We start from the raw sequence: 22059 nt of genomic DNA, 5'->3' as shown, positions 1-22059 counted from the left end.
TTCGAAGTAGCTAGCACTCCAATGCGAGCTGTTGCATGGAATTGATGGCGATCGAGTACTACTACTGACTAGTGAAGTGAAGGCGACCTGTGATGAGTTGAGGAAAGGAGTAGGGACCTGCAGGTAGGTTATCTCTGAACTTTTTGGATAGCTGAAGCTTTGAGGCTTTTTGCTTGTACAGGGCCAAGGTCAGTGATGAAGAGGCTTCCATTTCTAGTAGTAGGAGTAGTGTAGGAGTATAGTACTAGAATTGCAGATTTGATCCGTCGATATGGCAATGTTTGGCACGGGAATTCAATGCCAATTCATTGCTCTGTTTTCTTCTGAAAAAAATCAATGCAAGAATTTCAGTAGTAGTTCACTTCTCACCGACATATGCATGCATGGACCATCAAATTCAATATCTGTGCATGCATTGTGTGCACAGAGAGAACCATCTGCTTGTTGATCTTATCACTAACAAGGGGCCCCGGGAGATTTGTGCTGGTTGATGGGGCCCATGTAGCAGTGAAAACACTGAAACAGTGTACAATTCTGTAGAGTAAACAGCACTAGCCACTAGAGACTGTTCTACTTTGATCTGAAGCTGAAAGCTTGAAAGTGATTTTTGCAATCGAGTGTGATCAAACAAACACATGACACATCTGAAGAACACCCAAGCTGCAAAACCTGCATCACTCCTGAGGTCTCTAGTTCCATGATAACATAGTAGCATCATAACAAGAAGAAAGGATATCTAGGATCGGGCTTTTTACTAGCAATCAATACCAGCGCTATCTCCATGGAGGCTAGCTCTTGAGATCACATATATTTAGCTTCTTCAGAGAAATGAAGAAGGCTAGTCTGAAAGTAAGTAGGCTTGGTGTAATTGCCGTAGAAAGCCTGGAAGTTGCAACCCATTTTTGAGATGGACGGATGCACAGCACAGGACGCCGTGTGCCCACAAACACATGCATCCTAGCTCGCATTCATCTCACTCGATCGGCACAGAACAGAGGGACAAATCCACATGGACGCATGCTGTGCCAGGCCCTGAAAAATAGGCTTTTCCCCCTGCGATTGCAACCTGGCAATTAAACCGATCGATCGATTGATCGATCAACCGGTGAACTGTCACAACACATCACAACTGGAATGACCAATGAGGCTGGTTATTGTTGATTAGAACGGCATTTGTGAGTATATAGGTCAACTAGTTTGATTTGTGAGTGTTTGTCTTTGTACTATGTTTTTTTTTATAAGAAAAGGCATATATCAGAGGCGTCAAAGAATGATCTCCATAGTGCAAGTCGATCGGCAACTTATGCATACATAGCTCCTGGTGGCATTGACATGTATGGCGATTGCTTGATTGATATTAGAGTTAGATTAGATTTGTATACAATAGATATCTAAACTATACAAATCTAATCTAACTCTAAAAATTGAGACGAGCAAAAGACTTGTGAAGCAGGGAGAGTTTACGTGGCGCATATCACACTTGAGCCATGCATGACACGGTCAGAGATGCTCAGTAGCATGAGATCTCAAAGTTCGATGTCCAATCCCTTATAATTTCTTTTCAAAAAATGTTTGGAGGGACATTTCTCCCTCCAAATCTCTTCTTCTTTTTTTTTAATGCATGGCACGGTCACACAGCTGGTTGCATCGTAAGTACGTTGCAGGGGGGCTTGCATTATTTGCAAGCTGGGTACATGTGGGCATGCATGATCCTGACGTGTGATGTGGATGTGCATATGGTATGGAATTGTTCGTGAAACATGTAGGTACGATGGCCGGGATGGAGAGAGCAGCAGTGCGCGTACGCACGCGCGGCTTGGCTATAGCTAGGCTCGCCAGCAATGATGGCCCGCCCGCTGCGATTGGTCCCGGCAGCTGCTGATACCGCGCACGTTCAAAGTTCTCAAACCTGTTTGCACGTTGTTTCATTTCTGCATTATTGGGAGGGGCGGATCTACAGTGTTAGCATCGGTGTCAGATGACACCGACGATTTTCAATAAAATCTATGATTAAACTGCTTATTTATATATTATAACACTATAGTTTAATTATAATTAGCATGCTATGATACCGATAGACACGTTATGACACTAGGGAATCATTTTTTAAGATCCGCCACTATTTGGGACCAACTTGCTGAATAGATAGATAGATAGATAGATAGATGTAGTCATCATCACACATTCACAGTGCAGAGAGAGAGAGAGATCTGGTTGGTTCGTGTCACTGCCAATGTGGCAAATACCACTAAATTATCAGACGATAATTAAGTACCACTCTCTCTGTAGTATTTAACGTTGGGAGACTAAACTCGATCACTTGGATCTCCCGGTGTAACATAGTAAGTTCCAACAATGAACTCTACATCAACATGACAACATTGAACCAGTACAAACCTAAACAACTCCAATAGTAACTTCAAATTAATAGACCTGGTTTGTATGTTGTTGGGCCTATTTACATCTCACAATTCTTCACTTACCTGAAACGCGACGACCATATCAAACCAGCCATGTAGACACCACGTCAGCTGAAACCGCCATTCAAACCGCCTTAGGATAATTTCACATCGGTTTTAGGAATTGAAGGACATGTTATATATGGTATTTCGGTTGAATTTCAGACTCGGCGGCAAATTAAGGGACCAAAAATAAACTTATTTATATTCACATTGGGCCTTTAGCCCAGCAGCGTACGTACCTGAAATGTGACGGCTCATATTACAACTCCTCGGGCCAATCCAGCCAGCGAAACATTGGACCTGTTTGGGCTTGTGGGCCCGTGGCCCAACTAAAAACCGGAGATGGGCCCCATCTCCCCCGTGGCGTCGCCCAAACCTGAGGTGAGGCTGCGACCTCCACTCGTTTCCACTTCTCGCGGCAAAAACCTCCACCGGAGACACGGAGCAGATAAGGCGGCCACCCACTCCGCCACCGCCGCCGCCGCCGCCGCCGCCGTCGCCGGCCATGGTCGTCGGCCTCGCCTTCGCGCCGGGCGTGCCCCGCGTCGTCCCTCGTAGGCTCGCCGCCGGCGGCCACGCCATGGCCTGCTCCTCGTCGTCGGCGCGGTTCATGGCCAGGCGGCCGCGGCTCGTGGTGGTGGCGCGGTACAACGCCTCCTCGTCGTCGTCGTACGAGAGCGACGAGGAGGAGGAGGAAGGGTTCGGCGGCGGCGGCGGGTGGGGGAGGAGGGACCGTGGCCCCGACCCCGACTACGACCCCGCCCTCGACATCGAGCGAATCGAGTACGGGCATTCGCCTTCCTCCCTCGCTTCTGGGTTCTGGGATTTATGCTTTTCTTTTTCGGCATTTGATGTGTGGAATTCGAGAATTTGTATGCCAAATTGCGTATACATGCTGTTCCCAAGCAATTGCATAGAATGGGCATTCCATTGGATTGGGAATTTTGGGATTAAACGCAAAAGAGCTTGATGTGCCTAGTGACATGCTGTGTTCATTTCATCTCACCGTAAAAGCGTTCTAAGCTACTTTGCTTTGTCAGGGCTTCAACGGTTAGGCTATTGGATGAGGAGAAAAGAATGGTACGAAACATATCCAGATATCCAATTATGTACTTTGGCATACCTTGTAGATCGATCTCAATCAAGTCCTTTTTTTTGGCCTTGTATGTTTATTTCTTCGTCACTCCCTTCATTGTTCCTCGGGCAGGTTGGTGTGGTATCTGTAAGCGAAGCAGTGCAGATTGCAGATGAAAATGATCTTATACTGGTATGCTCATTGTCTGATATGTTTATAGTCTTCACTGCAATAACATGCATTTCCAAAATATTGTATGCATCACAGCAGAACGTTTTTATGTGATCAAGTGGGTGTATAGCATTATTAATGAATTACTCTAAAAATATTCACTTTTCAATAGAAAAAAATGCATAATTTGGTAGTGTGCTACTGAGTATAAAGACTTGCTAGTTTTGTCACATTTGGTTAAAAATGCCTAATATCTTAAATAAGAGACTACCAAATTATGCTTCTAATGCCACATTAGTAGTGGTTACCTGCTACTGAATAACGGCGTTTCCATCGCTTGCTATATGAGTTTTCTGCGTGGCAACTTCACAAGCTACCTGTATGCTTAACAAGATAAATCTTACTCAGTTAGGTGGCATTTGTTTTGAATAACTCTTTTCCAATGAGTATTGCTGATTTTTGTAACATTTCAGGCAATATTATCACTCGATGGAGATCCTCCGGTGCTCCGACTATTCCAAGAGAAAGATTACAAGTATGTTGCAATTAACACCAATACCAACCTGTCTTTTGGGACAGACAATCTGTTTACTTCATACCACCCTATTTGTCAATGTGGAACTAGGCCATGTTAAAATTCACTTTAGATATCTTGTGTTTTAAGTTCTAAACAACATAATATGTTGTGCGAGAAACAAACCAAAAATAATCTAGTCTCAGCAAGTTTGCTCCTGATGGTGTCAAAGGTGCAAGCCGTAAGAAAATTGATTATTAACTTAGTAATTATTCTGTGGTAATGCATCGCTGCCCTGTGACTCCTACCCTGCTCTCTGTTGGAATCCTGCCTCCCATCATTTTCACATATTTACCATGGAACCTGGCCATGTACCAATAATAAACTAATAGGCTTGGTCCCCATCATGTTACTGTCCATTGTATTGGTAGATAACTAGTATGCGTTGTAGTGAATTAATTTTTGTGCTAGCAATCTTATCCCTTTTACTCCAGGTCACTGGCATGCATGGTCCTTTGCTATGCTCATTCAGATTTCTTTCATCTAGAACAATCATTTGAATGCGCTTTTATTATGTTGTACAGAAAGCACAAGTACGAACAACAGAAGAAGAAAAGAACTCAGCAGAAAAGATCTGTTGGTAAACTTTCTAACCTGAGGTTTTATCTACAGGCATTGTTGCTAATACGTAAAGGTCATATGACTTTTGATGTTTACTCTCTGCAGCAAAACGCATGGGCTTGAAAGAGCTGAAAATGGGGTATGGATCACCATTTCTTTTAGCAAGTTATATCAACTAATAATTGCTATGTTTGCTCCTATCTATGTGCCTTGACTTCTTTATTCCTGTATGCTCTTTGGAGAAAATGAGTGAATTAAAGTGCACACTCCAGAAGTGCTTGAATAATGAATGGAGTTTTCTACAGCTCACATGAGCTATTTCACATAATAGAGCGATACAAATTCTGTTGGCATTAACAATGATCTTTTCGCGTCATTGCTTCTTTAGACTACTGCATATTAACTGGTGTGTGTTTTTATGCATTGAGGTGGTGATGTTGGGCTTCTCTCAATATATTTTTTATCAGGTACAACATTGACATTCATGATTACAGTGTGAGACTTAAAGCTGCAAGGAAGTTTCTGAAAGCTGGCGACAAGGTGATAAGATTATCTTCATTTTGCTTCCTATTTTTTGAGAAGTATAACTGTGTAACTTATCACTTGAGACTACTCTTTCAGGTCAAGATAATGGTAAACTTAAAAGGCAGGGAAAATTTGTATAAAAAACAAGCTATCGAACTTCTTAGGCGGTTCCAGAATGATGTCGGTGAGGTAATTAGATTTACTTGTTTTTCCTTCATGGAATAAGAACAAAAATCTGTCTTTTGTTGCTTGCAATGAGCTCGTTCATCTCAAATGGCCTTTGTTTACACTTTTAGCCAAAGTGCTTGTTGTTATCCTGTTCTGATTCAACTAGACATAACGTTTTGTTTTTGCCATATTTCAGATGGCAACAGAAGAAAGTAAAAATTTTCAGGAAAGGAATATATATCTTGTTCTTGTTCCCAATAAGATAGCTATACAAAAAGAGCAGGATGAGCTGAACAAAAAGGATACTGCGATAGAAGACAGTGACCAATCAGATGACCAACCAGAGGAGAGTGAACCTGTGCCAGCACAACCGGAGGAAAGCAAGGAGACTGAGACAGAAGTCTCAGCAAATGTTTGATTGAACCATAAAGTCTTGGGGATGTCTTCTCAGATTTCGTAAGGTATACTGCCCATTTTTTTGGTCTATATTAAAACAGTCCTAATATTCTCATCAGGAACTTATTTACTGTTCTGGTGACATGTAGGTACTGTTAAATGCAAGGCTGCTGCTGCTGTATTTAACTCCACGCATGTAGAGTTTTGCCCAGACGGTCACACAGAACAAGGATCAATATCGTCAAGAAGCTGAAACTTTGTCATTTCAGCATTGCAGAATGATACTTCCGGAGCTGTGAATCCTCTTGAATTGCACAGACCAAGCTGGCTGTGAATCGTGAGACTAGAAGCATGAATCGATGATACGAAGGTTTGCTTGTAGCTGTATCACCCATAGCAGTGTAGTTGATATTTGATCACACGATTTTGTTTGTGCTTTGCCTTGTTCCCTTCCCAGTAATGCTGTAGAGAAGAGTAATTGTATGTATCTACTGTCAAATGCTTACTTCGGATTTTGACCTTTGCCTGCAACAAGAGCCTGATAAGAGGCTGTGCGATTTTTTGTCTTCTTTTTTGCATGAGAAGTACCAATATCATTCTGGTTTGAACTGATTATCTCGAATCAAGAATCTTATTTTGCTACTTTTAAAGTTTCAACTGGACATTTTGTAGAGCAGTACCGTACCACGAATAGTTCGTTCAGGCTGGTAGCATGATAGCCACCACGGACCAAATATTTTAAAATAATAAAAGGAGCTACTCATCTCCATGACAGCATCATCGTTATAAATGATTATAATAATGCAGCCAAAGACTAAAAGAGGCCAATGTCTCGCTATCATCGTGCGCCCCACCTCCAAACGGTCAAAAGATTAATTAAATAAAAAAGAAATAAAAGGAGTTAACTAGCCATCAACCTAAGCAATGCAGCAGAATGACCTAGTGAATTCTTTTGGGGACCGAATTATGTTCAGCAATCAACATCAATTATACTACTAATGCAGCAAGGACGTATTGATGCATGCAGAAGGTGGAAAACCATAGGCAGGATGCTAATGTGCCTCCATGTGCACCAACAGAAGCTAAGACAGCATAACCAAACAGTCAAATTACTGATGCAATTCCACACCAACTGTTGGAAGCAACCAAAAAGAAAGAAAAATCATGAAACTGAAGCACTGATACCAAGAAAAGATTATATGTTCTCATAAAAAAAATTAGTTAGTTACACATGTTGGTCATGAAGTCAGAATCGGGGAACTATGATCTATTCTACAATGTTATGTTAGAACTCCTGGTTGCCCAAGCTTGGATCTCAGCCTGTGATAAACAAAATGCTACAAGACTATAATCCTACAATGCCTATGGCAATGTGGGTAAGATGGGGAAGAGAAGAGCTAATCTTTACAACAAGTTTTCAGTTTCAGGACGTTGGCGTCCTCAGTTTGTAGGCCGCTATAAATAAAACATTGACAGGCTCGTCACCATGGATTGATCCATGATTTCGTGTTGATGCACTTCTCTTCCATGTAAATTGTAGAGACAGAAAAGGGGCATGCAGGAAGTACAAAAGAAGAAATGGGAAAACACCTAACTAGAAAAGGGAAAAAAAGGAATAGGAAGTGGGGCGAGAGAGCATGAAGATACACAGTCAGCTACTGAAACTAATGAATGGTGTTACCTCTACATTCTATTCTTCTTAGTTAGACATACATGCATTAAGCTGTTCACTCAGTTTCTTGTATGAGTTGTGTCCTTAGGCTGGACTCTAGGACCTGTTCAGAGAAAAGGTAGGGTTTAAGTTAAACTGAACAGAAAAAACATCCTTCTTTTGGTATCAGGTACATCCACAACTTGAAGCAGCCTATAATTCTATATGAATATGCATCTATTTGTTACATTAGGAACAAGTCCATTTTTTGTCCTAGATTTCTAGAAATCCTTAAGACCTTGCAGAAACAGAGAAAGATAATGATATGGACAAGAAAACCAAGGCGTACCTGTAGGGCTGCCGCGGTACCTAAGAGTTCTCTATACTCATTGAGCATGGAGCTTTCATTGGCAGCAACGGCTGAAAGTTCTGTAACCAGAGAGTGTGTGGCCTGTAACTGCAGAACATAAGCCAATGATTAGATAGACTAGAAGTCCAGAACATAACCAGAGAGTACTGTTTTATTGGAAATGATTAATTAACACATGGCACTGACACTAATAAATTAAATTACATAGCAAAGACTGTAACCAGAATGAGGTCGATAATTTGTGGCAATTCAGCATAGTACAATTTACTCCATAGTTTACTGTGATTTATCAGATCTGGACTGGATTAGCTAAAAGACTATCATAATGTCATCTACCCTCTTACAGGTATTATCATGAGGCCTCGTTACACCACAAACTACGCTATCAAAACTCAAATCATCATAACTTCCACAGCGTCTATCGCAAATTTGCAACGTATGATGGAATGGCTACCTGATCAAGCAATGCCACTTTACCTAGGATATTTACAAAAAGAACAGTACTATCATTTTATTAGCCTATGTGCCTATGCGGTCATAAAGTTATAGTGGTCACTGGGGAGCCATCATCAAAACAAAACAAACAACTCATTTTGCATATGCTAAAACACACCAATTTCACCAAATGTGGGTCTTTTAGTTCTACCTTTGATAACAAGTAGCAGACGGATGAGCCCATTGCTTGCATAATGTCAACTGCTGAACTGACAGCATTCTTAACGGTAAAAACGTCAGCCTGCAAAAGGTACATCATAAGCATCACTTCATATTTCACAGACAAAACAGCAAAAATAAACATAGAAAAGAAGACTTGTTTAGCATGAATCTAAGTTATATTTCCCCATAAGACCACAGGAATCATGATATTTACTTCCTCCGTTTCATATTATAAGGCTTTCTAGCATTGCCCACATTCATATATATGTTAATGAATCTAGACATATATGTGTGCCTAGATTCATTAACATCTATATGAATGTGGGCAATGCTAGAAAGTCTTATAACCTGAAACGGAGGTAGTAGGTGTTAAGTTTACTAATGTTAATAGGGTATCATGATACCTTTGCTCCTCCTGTAACTGGAAGCCGTAGTGTGCTTGCTCTAAGAGCTTCAATTGCACTAGATAAAGAAGTAGAATGTTCTGTTTCCAATGCTGCCCAGTGAGTAAGGTAGTCCATCTGCATCATGGTAACATAACATAGAATAGTGAGGTCAAAATTAAGGAGGCATGCAACATTAAATATTATTAGTTTTAGCTTGTGTGAAAGAATAGTGGGCACTATTGCATCTCCCGTATTCAAACTTTGGGGTTTGCTCAACAAAAAAACTAGTACAGGAATTGACATGGTTTGGAATGGGGATATATATAATGTCCCATTTGTCTGCATAATCATTATATTTCCACATCTCAACCAACCAAGCATGATCAGAAAAAAAGTTCAGGATTGGTCTTTTGATATAATTTTGTCAGGACAGGATTACTTGATCTGCTGCTACATTTAGCTAGAACACATTTCTTTGGATGCGAGAAGTTAACTGGTGTTTTAAACAGAATGCCACTTTGTAAGATATTCTATGACCCTTTAAAAATCAGACTGCGTGTATTAGACTAAGTAACGAAATAAAATAACTGCCCTCCAATGATCAGCAAAATAAAAGATATCTGATTCTGCCAATATGATAATGGAATAACATATATCATAGATCTCAACAAATCTTACTTGCTCTTTCAACACAACTCCTAGCTTGACCTCCTGTCGCAGCCTTTGAACATAACTCCTTTTCATAACCATAGAATCGCACAGGCTGGAGTTAGCATCCCATACGCTGTAGAGCATAGTCTGGTTCGAATGAATAAATCAAGTAAGAATCACACTCGACTTATATTCGCTTCAACACATTTAAAAATGAGAATAGCACAGAACAAAAGGGAGCTTAGATTTAGGCAAAGCAATAGTACGGTGCTTTCTCTGACCTACTAGCACGGCATGGCAAAATAAAAATATATGATTACTGGTAAATGAATTTTGATACTACCACAAGTGAAATGGCAAGATGTGATGCAACAAAATCTACCTCAGCACTCATCTTCTGAACTGATTGCATTTCATCTACGTAAGCATTTGTAAAGCGCCATTGCAAGCTCCTGTTATATAGGAGGCGCAGTTGATGGGCGTCTTCCATGTGACTTGGGCTTCTCTTTCCTCTTGTTACATCGCCCATGTAGCTAAGAATCGAAGAGGCAGAATCAGATCTGGTAGAACTACATGGTGAGACAGGTGTTGAAGGTCTATTCCTCGATGGGCTCGGCATCCTCCTAGGGGTAAAAGATGATATTGATGAAGCCTTTGTTGGTGATGGTGAAGATAATGTTCTGGCCAATCGTTTCGGAGGTGCAGATTTTTCTGAATCATTTGAAGGTGCATCTAGGCTTGAACCAGCATTCTCCTCTTGGCTTTCATTTCCATTGGCAGAACCTGGACTCTCGATGTCACCTGACAAAAGGTCAGGGGCTTTTGCTCTGCTATCAGCAAGAGACATTTTCCGGACAGTTGAAGAGATTGGTTGTCTGATTTTATCAGTCAGATCCATGCTTCTTGACATGGCATTAGCACCATCTGGTCCCAGTATTCTTCTTGCAGAAACCACATGTGATGGAGCTATTGAGGAAATTGGTCCATTGCATTTCTCAGAAAAATCCATACTCTTTGACATATCAACAATACCAGATCTTGCTGTTCTTCTAGGTGACATTCCACGTGATGGTGTTGCCATGTTTATGGATGTCCTATCTTTCTCAGAAAAATCCATGCTTTTGTATATAGTACCAAAGCCTTCAGATGCAAGTCGCCTTCTTGGACTAGCACCTCGAGATGGAATCTTCACTGTCATTGCTCTGTTATTTTTTTTAGTGGCATTGATATCCTCTGAGAGAGTCTTAGGGCCATTAGAAACAGTTCTGCTTGGTGATTGCTCTTGTGACGTAATTGACATTGAGGGTGCAGACGTGCCTATGTCATGAGAATCCATGCTTTCTGAAATATGACCATTACAACCATCTGGGGTTGCTATATTAACTTCCTGAGCAAAATCGATCCTGTTTACAACAGTACCGGAGCCATTATTAAGTCTAGCATCTGAAGTCTCACCAGATTCAACTGATGACGTGGACTGTAAACTACCTATGACAGCAGTATCCACAGCTTCTGACAGAGCATTAATGCCATCGGAAGCAAGGGCAACTTCCTGTAGAGTTCCCTGCGATGCACCTGATGGGGTGAATGGTCTGCTATCTTTGTCTGAAAAATCCAGGCTTTTGGCATCGATGGACTTGGAGGTAACCCTGTTTCTGGGTGACATCCCCCGTAGTGCAGCTGATGAGGTAGATGGTCTGTGGTCCTTATCAGTAAAATCTGTGCTCTTCAGTAAAGCATTAACACCGTCCGAGGCAAGCCGTCTTCTTGGTGAAGTCCCTCGTGATGCCATTGAAGAGGTGGAAGGTCTGATACTTTTTTGGCTAAAATTTATGCCTTTTGATAGATCATCTACACCATCAGAGGCAAGTCGTCGTCTTGGTGAAATCCCCCGTGATGCTCCTGACGACGTGGAAGGTCTGGTGTCTTTATCTTTTTCAGTAAAATCTGTGTTCTTTGATATAGAATCTACACGATCAGAGGCGAGTTGTCTACGTGGAGAAACCCCTCGCAATGCAGCTGTTGACCTGGCAGGTCCGGTATCTTTGTCAGCAAGATCGATGCTCTTTGATATAGCATTGACACCATCAGAGGCAAGTCGTCTTCTTGGTGAAAGGCCCCGTGACGCAGCAGAGGAGGTAGCAGGTCGGGTAACTTTTTCAGGAAGGTCTATATTCTTTGATATACTGTCAGCACCGTCAGATGGAAGACGTCTTATTGTTGAGATCTCTTGAGATGCAACTGAAGAGGGCATAGTTCTGTCGTCCTTTTCAGTGAAGGTGATGTTTTTTGAAATGCCATCAGATGCAAGCCGCCTTCTTGGTGACATACCACGTAATGAGGCAGACGAGGTTGATGGTTTATTGTCTCTATCAGCCAAATCCATGCTCTTTAATATATTACCAGCACTGTCAGATGCTAATCGAGTCCTTGGTGAAACACCTCGTGATGCAGCTGAAGAGGTCGATGGCCTGTAAGATTTATCAGTAAAGTCCGTGCCCTTTGATATGGTAAGCCTTCTTAGTGGAGAAATCCCACGTTGTGCAGATGATGAGGATGTGGATGGTCTGCTATCTTTGTCAGAAAAATCTGTGCTTCTTGATATTGCATCAAGGCCATCAGAGGCAAGTCGTCTTCTTGGGGAAAACCCTCGAGATGAAGTCGATGAAATGGCTGCTCTGCTATCCTTCTCAGCAAAATCTATGTTTTTCACAACAGCATTAACACTGTCAGAGGCAAGTCGCCTTCTTGGCGAATTTCCCCTCAGTGAAGCTGATGAGGAGGCCGGTCTCTTATCATTTTCTGGCAAATCGATGTTTCTTGATAAAGCACCACTGCCAATAGATGTTGATGTTCTTCTAGGTGAAAGTCCTCGTGTTGACTTTGCTGTAGTTTGTGATGTAGCATTAGACATACTTGATACTGACACACTTGGTGAAATCCCAGGAGATGATGCTGCCGAGGAGAGGGTACCGATATCTTTTTCAGTAAGATCCATACTCTTAGACAGGGCCCTTATACCACCTGATGTAGCTGTTATTATTGCAGAAACTCGTGATGGAATTGCCACGGCTGCAGGTTTGGTACCTTTACTAACACTCATGCTTTTCGATTCATCAGCTGCGCCATTTGAAGCAGTTGGTGTTCTTGGTGATGAAACCGACAAAGAGACCAGGCGATCAATCTTGTCAGCAAGATCAATACTTCTTGCCAATGCATTTGTAGTAGATGCCATCGTTGCTTTCTTCGGTGAGACGCCGCGAGATGGAATCGATGATAGTGCTGGCCTGGAAATCTTGTCAGTGAGATCCACGCTCCTCGACATTGCGCTCACGGACACCCTGCCCCCCATCATAGCAGGCCAGCGATGGTGGTCAATCACCTTGGCGTGCGGATTCTCCGGCTGCTGCTCAGCGGCGCTCCTCCCCCTCGACGGGCTCCTCTTCCTGTCACCCGCATCCCTCGCCTTGGCCTGATCCGCAGAGCCGCCATTGCTGCGTTTCCCCTTCGCCTCGAGCTGCAAGGAGGAAGACAGGCTCCGCATTGACGGCCACAGCCCATCAGGAGGAGCCCGGCCGCCGGCCAGCCTCCTCGGAGCGCTCTGCGACTCGGCGGCGACGGCGTCGCGCACGGGCGTGGACGAGCTGGAGGACGACGACGACGGGCTGGAAGGCGCGGACGACGGCGAGGTTGGGGCGGAGATCCTGGACGACGGGGCGGCCGCCCTGGAGCCGCCAGGTGACAGCCTCGACGGGGTCGCCGGCCTCCGCTCGGTGGACTGGGACCTCCTCGCCTGCGACCCCGCGGCCTCCGCCGCCGCCGCCGACGACCGACCGGCATTCGGCGACGGGTGCCTCCTCGGCGTCGCCGGCGACCCCGCCGCCGCCTTGCGCCTCACCGCGGCGTCGTCGTGGCCATTGCCGTAATTCTTGGCCGCCGCTGCCGCCGACGAGAGCTCAGATTTCCGCAGCAGCACATCCCCTGGCGCCCGAATTCCACAGGCGTCCATCCGCAGCTGCCACCAATCCACCCGGTCTCAAATCCACCCGCATTGACAGCTCCACCACCAATCCACACCCCCCGCCCAAGAACACCCCCAATCTGCCAATGCAAACAAAATCGTCAGCCCACAAATCATCCAACAAAAAAACACAAATCAAATCCCCGAGCTCAGAGTCGCCGCAGAGCACGAACCAGATCGAAGGGATTGAGTCGGTTGGCGAAGGAGAAAGCGACAGACAGAGCCAGAAAGAAAAAAATTAAAAGAAAAACAAATGTGGAGTGGAGGAGGAGGAGGAGGCGGAATTGGGGAATTCTTTTTTCGGGCTGCTGCTGCAGCGAGGCTGGCAGTAATATTTACGCCTAGGAATTGGAGCGTCTCTTTCGGGTGAGGCTTGGGTCTCCACCTCACGAGAACTCCACGCCCAGTAATGGCGAAGCCAAGCCAAGCCAAAGCTGCCTCCTACCACAGAAGAGAGGATTAAATGTGCCCGGAGACGAAGGTTAACCACTGGATTAATTACGATGATTAGTAGCAGCAGCACTACTACTACTACTCATTATTAAAGTACGCTCCTGCTACTGTTTGGTTAAGCAGCAGCAGCAGCAGCAGCAGGAGAAGGACACTGCTGCTGCTGATGATGATGATAAACTAATGCAAATGGGGATCGGAGGAGCGGGTAAAAAAACCGCGGTAAAAAATAAAAATAAAATGTGGCCGTTGCAGCGATCCCAACGGCTAGCCGGCAAATGGCGGGGCCTCGTTGCTGCTGGGGGCAAAATGCGCGAGATTGGCAGAGGAAAAATTAAAAAAAATAGAGGAAATTTTGTACGCTACTGCTGCTGCTGCTACTAGTACTGTAGTACGATTAGAACGCAAGGAAACAAAAATGGCGCAGAGGTGGGGGAAAGGAAAAGGCGGTGGCGACGCCGTACGACCCGGGCCAAAATTCGGCGACGGCCGGAAGCGAAGCGAAGGGAAGATTCCAAGGGCAAGCAGCAGCAACCCACCCAGCGGCGCGACGTGCCCCAATGGCGATTCAACCCAGAAATTGGGGGGAGAGAAGACGTGGAGAAATCCGACGCTTTTTTGGTGCCCGACAAGCGATCGAACACAAAAAAAAAAGGCTCCTAGAACGATTCCACGCGCGACCCATCGACAGGAGAAACGCAAAAGAAAAAAAAAGATAAATAAAAAGAAAAGAAACCGACGCGAGATACAGGCAAGAAGCGATCCGATCCTGACCTGACGCCTGGGCGCGGCGCCGCCGGAGGATCGCCGCCGACGAGCCGCGGGGGATCCGATCGGTGGAGGATTCGAGCGGACGAGCGAGAGAGAGAGAGATTGGGGGGAGGAAAATTGGGTGCGGGCGTGCGGGGGGAGGGAGACGAGGGAGACGCGGCTCGCCCGAGAAAGCCAACGGCGAGGAGGACGCTTTTTTTGGGCGCGTAGGTGAGGTGAGGGGACAGGTTAATGTTTTTCTTTGCCCACGCAGGTGAGGGGACAGGTTAATATAAAAGGTACTGTTTTTTTTTAGAAAAAAAGAGTGAGCGTAAATCAAAGCTGTTGTAGTACTAGTACATTTTTCTTTCACTTTCCACCTAGCTAAATTTCACCTTTTTATGGCTTACCTGACGATCACGAGGACCATAATACAGTGTTTTTTTTTGAAACTGTCTTTTCTTTTTTTTCCCTTTTGCTGCGTGCATTAAGTTAATTACATTTGTAATCATAAGATGTATTAAATCTAGTTCTAGATTAGTGCTTTCTCTAGTTTCATTTTAATTGACGCTTTGGACAATGACACGGTTTACAAAAATATACCTTTGACCTTATTTTTCTATTATAATATATACAATAAATAAATGCACGTTTACTTTAATTATAGTGTTTTGAAAGACAAATTTATATATGTTGTTCTAGTTTCTTTAAACTAAATATTTTTAAAGTTAGTGATGGTCAAAGTTATAAAACTTTGACCTCAACCTTGTCCAAAACATAGGGAGTACTACATATTGAGACGACCGAGAGAGTATCGAGTTTGTCGTCACCGCGAATAAAAAAATATTGAGTTCGAATTAAACTTGAATTAATTAGTTGGTGTGTGGTACTCCCTCCGGTTTTATTTTAATTGACATTTTGGACAATGACACGGTCTACAAGATATATCTTTGACCTTATTTTTCTATTATAATATATATAATAAATAAATACATGTTTACTTTTATTATAGTGCTTTAAAAGATAAATCTATATATATTGTTCTAGTTCCTTTAAACTAAATATTTTTAAAGTTATTGATGGTCAAAGTTATAAAAGCTTGACCTCAACCTTGTCCAAAACGTCAATTAATATGGAACCGGAGGGAGTAGTAATACTCCATTATTTAGTTCGAATTAAACTTGAATTAAAAAGTTGGTGTGTGTTAGTGATTTATTATGATAAGCAGCGGATGTGGGGATTAGCTAGTGATGAGAGCAATTAAAAGCCGTTTATAAGAAACGGGACAGCACGGGTGCTCATGGTAAGACGATCGAGAGGTATGAGCACTAGCAAGCCCACCTACTGGAAATTGTACCGTTGTGGTGCTGTTAGGGAGAAAACTGTCCTGGTGACCGGCACTTTCTTCCTACACCTTTTGAGCTTTTCTTTCCATTCTTGCCTCTATCTACATTTTGTTTTTTTTTTACACCTTGCATTTTGTAGACATGCCATTCTTCTCATTGCAGTTACAGGGAAGATGTATGTAAAGATATTCCTAATTTATCGTATTTACATATACTCCACAATTTATTGTTTTTTTAGGTGTAGTTGGATATAATGTACGCACACCAAGAACATATTGTTGTTGGATAGAATATCAAAATCTATCAATGAAAAGGAAGACATTTCATTGAATGGAAAAACATCCCTGCCCAACCACCTATACGTTAGACAGTTTGATGAGTCAGATAACTTGCATGTGCAGTCACACATCACCGTACCATGCTGTCCATGCCTAGCGATCTTACATGATTTTACATGTATATGCATCTACGAAAAAAGCTTCAGCTTTAGGTTTTAACATAAACGCCAAATCTGCACTAGCATCCGTAACCACGGTTTGCTTGCGAACATGGCAAGTAAAATACTTTTGCAAAGCTGTTGCAACGTCACAACCAACCTACATGACTACGCTAAGATCTCAACCTCTCAGGACATTTGAGTTTAATCTGCAGTACTGCTAGTAGCTAACCACAGTAACCAGCAAGCAAGCAAGCAACAACACTCAAAACTCCTGCACCAATCTTGTCCTAGGTACGTAAAAAGCCAAAGGGAAATTGAACCATGAACCGGGAGAAAGGGAGAGATAGATAGATAGATAGATCGTACCTTGAGCACGCACAGTGAGTGAGTGAGTGAGTGAATGAGTTGTAATTGGAAGCGGGCAGTTCAGCTCAGCTCAGCTCAGGCCAGCTAGAAAGAGCAAGGTGTGTCGATGAAATCATGAAAAGTTGCTCAGCAACCGGCCCACAGATGGTGCTCGTGGTCCGTAAATAGGTGCACAACTGCCTGGATCACAAAAGAAAAATAACACATCGCATCAAGGAAACCAATGCAGAATCAGATGCAGATCAATGGAAGCAACTTCAAAAGTAAAATCAGGTTGAAAGTGTAGTAGGAAAGTCCTGCTGCTGAGTTGTAGTGTACTACTCTTGTATAGGTGAATACAGTGACCGTCCTGGAAAGAACGGTTTGGCAATATCCGTAGCCCTTAGATAGCTCCACATTCACCAACTGATCTACTGCATAGCTCTAATTTGGTCAGCTAGTATTTATTTTTGGTTAGTCTGCTTGGTGAGTTCGTTAGGTAATATACAGTACATGTATGGAAGAAGAACAAGGTACGTACCTTCTGGTAGTAGAGGTTTAAAATTCAAAATGAGATTATACTTTTGCGTCTTGTTGTAAACATTTCATCCTTCTTAATGCAAAGATACGTAAATCTTATGTATTTATTCCCGAATAAGGTAGAAAACTCATTATTATGTGTATGAAATTCAGTACTAGTAAGGTCCTACAGGCTACAGAATCCCCATCTCTAGCTGACTCCTTGCAGAGTTACAGTTGCAGGTCCATTTTGATTGGATGAAATTCCAGGTAGAATGCAATTCGCATTGCCGTCTAATAAAAGCTGAGTATAGCAGGAGGCTGCCAGAAGTGGAGCACCTGGTTGTATATCAAAAGCAGCAGGGCATTTCAGAATATAAAGGTAACGCGGCAGAAACAGATGACTCATACATCACCTGGTGCTGTGTGATGACGTATAATATAAGTCAGCATGAGAACTGGCACATTTGCCCAGCACCAATTGCATGCTACCATCAACATTCAATCACGGGAGATTTAGAGACAGCCTCTTTCATCAGGAGGATGGATCATGGATCATGCTCGTAAATTAGGAAAGAAGACTTTGGATGCACAGATTTGACAAACAAATCCTGCCAAATGCTACACTGAGAATCACTAATTGATCAAGCTCTTTACACCAGAATCAGATATGATATATAAAGAATCAGGGAGACCATGGTTTAAATGAGGGTTCTCTGTTAGTTTGAATTTACGCACTGCTTAGCCTGGAGATGAAATGGAGATACGGTACATTTATGGCATACTGGGTAACTGGGAGCAGAACCAAAAGGATATACTCCATTTAACTAGGGCCAATTAACCAAAAGTGTGGCAGTACTTTGTACTGACGTTTCACAGAATTACAGTATTAATAAGCAAATCTAGGCTATAATGGTAAATCATCATATACAGATACTCCTAGAACACATGGAGAGGATAACTAGTACTACTATCAACCAACTAAAATATGAAGGACTAGTTATGCAGCACATCAGTAGTTCTGTGGATGAAAAGAACACTATTTAAATCTGTTATATAATGTGACAGGGGAAAGGTCGTTATACCTATGAGTCCCATCTGGATGGCTTAGACATTTCCATATTCCCCTCGAAACTTGATTTGTTTCATGTCAAAATCCTGCAAAATTTTACATATGAAATTAGTCAAATGAATCAATTTGTACAGCTTGTTCTTCATTGCATGCTATATACTACTAAGAAACATAAATTAATGTCAAACAGTAGTACTATTGCAAACCCTACAAAAGAAAGCACGAACGTGTGCTGATGTATAGCCTAGCCTAATAATTGATGCAGTACAATCCAGGGCCATAAATAACAGGAGATGATAAGCATATCTGCTAGACTTCAATGTGTCCAGACAGAGTATGTAACTGCGGCTATATCTTTGGAAATGGACCGGAAATGGCAAGTACTGTAAAAGTCAGGAGAGAATAGATTAACCTGCCTACCTGCTCACTGTCTGCAGAAGAGAGGTAATCGTTGCAGGAAGGTTTAGTCATCTCGTAAACCATTTCGCCCATCTTGTTTCTTCAGAAAGGGGGCAAATAAGTAACAAAAAGTAGAGATCGCGAGTGCTTCAATTGTCAAGGGATGTGATGCTCGCGCAAGACTGGTAAATGAACAGTCGTATGGATACGTCAGAGTAAGCTTTATTTCATACATCAAATATGATAGCAAAATGTCCTGATGTGCTCTCATATTTTCCATCAGAGATCGAAAGATCATGTGAGGTGGCTATTGAAGCTTAAATCCAAAACTACCTTAGTTATGGACCGATAGCAATTACCTTGTTTTTTTTCGGTAAATTTATTGGATGTTACTTTGAGGAATTTTCTTGAAGAACTCAACTGACAGTCTGAAACCAGGGCATAGTTAACTGAATCTTAAGAGTGCTCGTATTCTGTGGTAGAAAAATACAACTTGATTCAACATACAGGTAAACATGCCCTTTTTTTATATTCTAGGAGTTCTTCCCTTTCTAGAAAAGGAAGACTTTGTTAGTCAATTTGAGCACCTATGGTATCATCAACATTAATGATCGTTGTTGTGGGATATTATGAACAGGCTGAAAGGCAATAATGGAATGGAGCACTGCAGCTTTTTCTATTCCAACAAACCAATGCAGAATTATTAGTTTTATTTATAAGTATGCAGGTCTTCCCTAGTCTAAGTTTCCAACAGATACGAAGTACTAGGGAGATAATAACATGAGCAGACAGTTTCTTTTCAGCAACAGGAGGACCTTACCGAAATGTCTGCAAGGGCCTGTACATGACACTCCAACGATCTTTACCATCATCCTTCAGTGATACTCCAGTTATCATCATTGACAACCTAAAAAATCACGGCTAAGCAGACAACAAGCAACAGATAGGGACAATGAATGTCCTGGTCGATAATTTGCAGCATCCAACCTGACATAAAGCGAATTTCTCATGACCAAATTACAGTCTCAAAGAAGCCCTGATAACCTGACATAAAGCGAAATTTCGCTGGACCATTTTACAGTAGTCCTGATGAAGCCCACAGATAGCCTGGAAGAACTGCCATAAAAGTTACCACAATCTCTATTATGAATTAGTTATAGCCAGCGAAAAAGCTAACTCTTGGTACTCTTTTGCTTGATGGGTACTAGTACAGGTAGTTCATACTAGATTGAAATGATGTCACGTGCGTAACTAATACGGTTATACGGGAATCATACTTGACGGGTGCAGTAGGCAGTAGCGCTGATAGCCTAAGAACCCTAAATCAATCGCCGACCCCCCCCCCCCACCCTCTCGCGATCCCCGCCGCCGCAACCCGCACGCACTACCAAAACCCCAACTCCCTCCTGAGATTAAGGGGAAAAAACAGCGGCGACTCACCTAGTGGTTGTCGGAGAAGGCATCGCGTCCGACGAGGAGGATGCGCGGCGCGGCGAGGCCTCCTGAAAACCCGGCGATTCGCCGGAGGAAGATGCCATGGCTGATCGGTTTCGCGCCCGTGGCCGGCCGCGGCGGCGATCTGGGTTCTCCACTCGCCACGTTTTCGGTGGGCCGCTTCTGGGATTGGTCTTTTGCGGCCTGTTGGGGCCTACGGACTCCGGAGTCCGGAGTCATGTTTGGGCCTTTTGGTGATCTTGATGGGCCTTTGGTGGGCTGCGCGTGCAAGCAGACCGGATCTCATCCCAGTGCAGGCCTGAACCGGCCCGGAACAGTTCACTGGCTTTCCGCCTGTGACCCTGATTTTACGTTTTACATTTTTGTCCCTCGAAAATAGTTAAATATAGAGTTTTTGTAATGATTTTTTTTAGAAACACAGTACAACGCATGCACTCGCAACGCGTGCACACTCACCCCTATGAATGCACCACTCGCACACCCTGCCTCTATGACTATTGAAAAAAATACTCCATATAAAAAGTTATGCTGCTGTACAAAATACGAAATATACAAATTTTAGTAATTGAAAAATAAATATTATTTTTATGCCACCTCTATTTTGTGTCATAAATAATATCTCGCATACACAAGCTCATAAATATAATATAATAGTCCCATACAACAAATTTTGATACTCCAACAACGCACTCCATAAAAAAATTATAATTATATGTCTCTTCGTACCAAAGGACATAATGAACTTCTCTTAAAAATTTTAGGTCAGTTAATACTCCCTCCGTCCCAAAATAAGTGCAGTTTTGCACTATTCATCTCCAACATTTAACAATTTGTCTTATTTGAAAAAAATTTATGATTACTATTTTTATTGTTATTAGATGATAAAACATGAATAGTACTTTATGTGTGACTAGTTTTTTTTAAAAAAAAATCATAAATTTTTCAAATAAGACGGATGGTCAAACGTTGGACACGGATTTCCACGACTGCACTTATTTTGGGACAGAGGTAATAGTGAACTAATGAAAATGGTATGGAAGTCTAAACTAATTTTGGAATGTAGATAAGAAAATGAACAAAACTCAAGATGCATCAAAGGGATAGGTTAAAATTTTAAGGCTATATAGGAAATTTTCTAAGTATATTGGTAGGCTTAGGATATGTTTGATTTGTAACCCAATCTTAACATGCTCATAATTGGCAAACAAAAAATTTAGTTACTCATCAGGTTTGGGAGTCGGAATCAATTAAATGGCATTGTTAAATTATTTGCCCTATTTTGCCTTAGCCCATTGCATGCTTTAATAGGAGACCAAACAAAAGCCTTGCTAATCTTTACCAAAATTTTAGGCAATGACCAATCCTTGCCATTGCGAAAAACAAAGTTGTAATAAATGATAAATAACCAAAGACAGCCTTAATATCAGATGCAGAATGCAGTTTACTCTTAGGATCAAAATGGCTCGTTGCTCAAGGTGTTTTATAGGCCTCGCAGCTAAATATGAGCCTATAATTTATTGCCGTTTTGCATGCCTTGTAAAATAGACCTAGTCCATCCTACAACAAATAAAAGCAAAACCAAATCTATCATGTTACCTATGATATCTCTACCCAAT

General features: G+C 42.5%; 2 protein-coding genes across 6 annotated transcripts; one reads left to right on the top strand and one right to left on the bottom strand.

Annotated features, from left to right (window-relative positions):
* The first annotated feature begins 2877 nt into the window (after positions 1–2877).
* On the top strand, positions 2878–6498 carry LOC4330995 (translation initiation factor IF3-4, chloroplastic). 2 transcript variants are annotated; one of them, XM_015767979.3, is made up of 10 exons: positions 2878–3245; positions 3503–3542; positions 3670–3729; positions 4182–4243; positions 4807–4862; positions 4949–4982; positions 5311–5383; positions 5465–5557; positions 5733–5992; positions 6082–6498. In XM_015767979.3, the coding sequence occupies exons 1-9, from the start codon at positions 2968–2970 to the stop codon at positions 5952–5954; spliced, it is 918 nt and encodes a 305-aa protein (XP_015623465.1). In that variant the 5' UTR covers positions 2878–2967; the 3' UTR covers positions 5955–5992; positions 6082–6498. The 2 variants fall into 2 exon arrangements, with proteins under 2 accessions (XP_015623465.1, XP_015623464.1); XM_015767978.3 differs by having other exon boundaries at positions 5733–5997.
* Positions 6499–7114: 616 nt separating this feature from the next.
* LOC4330994 (uncharacterized) lies at positions 7115–20587 on the bottom strand. Of its 4 annotated transcripts, none has more exons than XM_066307312.1 (12): positions 20429–20587; positions 19976–20104; positions 19809–19895; positions 19010–19170; positions 18603–18675; positions 17020–17199; positions 10030–13748; positions 9675–9794; positions 9015–9131; positions 8600–8689; positions 7933–8040; positions 7115–7707 (listed from the first exon to the last, which is right to left on the bottom strand). In XM_066307312.1, the coding sequence occupies exons 7-12, from the start codon at positions 13654–13656 to the stop codon at positions 7660–7662; spliced, it is 4110 nt and encodes a 1369-aa protein (XP_066163409.1). In that variant the 5' UTR covers positions 13657–13748; positions 17020–17199; positions 18603–18675; positions 19010–19170; positions 19809–19895; positions 19976–20104; positions 20429–20587; the 3' UTR covers positions 7115–7659. The 4 variants fall into 4 exon arrangements, with proteins under 4 accessions (XP_066163409.1, XP_066163411.1, XP_066163410.1 ...); XM_066307314.1 differs by having other exon boundaries at positions 19010–19088; positions 19976–20095; XM_066307313.1 differs by lacking the exons at positions 17020–17199; positions 18603–18675; positions 19010–19170; ... (1 more) ...; positions 19976–20104; positions 20429–20587 and adding exons at positions 13842–14109; positions 14893–15132.
* Positions 20588–22059: the final 1472 nt, after the last annotated feature.

This window comes from Oryza sativa, chromosome 2, assembly GCF_034140825.1.
Source record: "Oryza sativa Japonica Group chromosome 2, ASM3414082v1".
Lineage (NCBI taxonomy): Eukaryota > Viridiplantae > Streptophyta > Magnoliopsida > Poales > Poaceae > Oryza > Oryza sativa.
The sequence above is the reverse complement of the archived record's forward strand: the minus strand, read 5'-3'. Positions and strand labels throughout refer to the sequence as shown.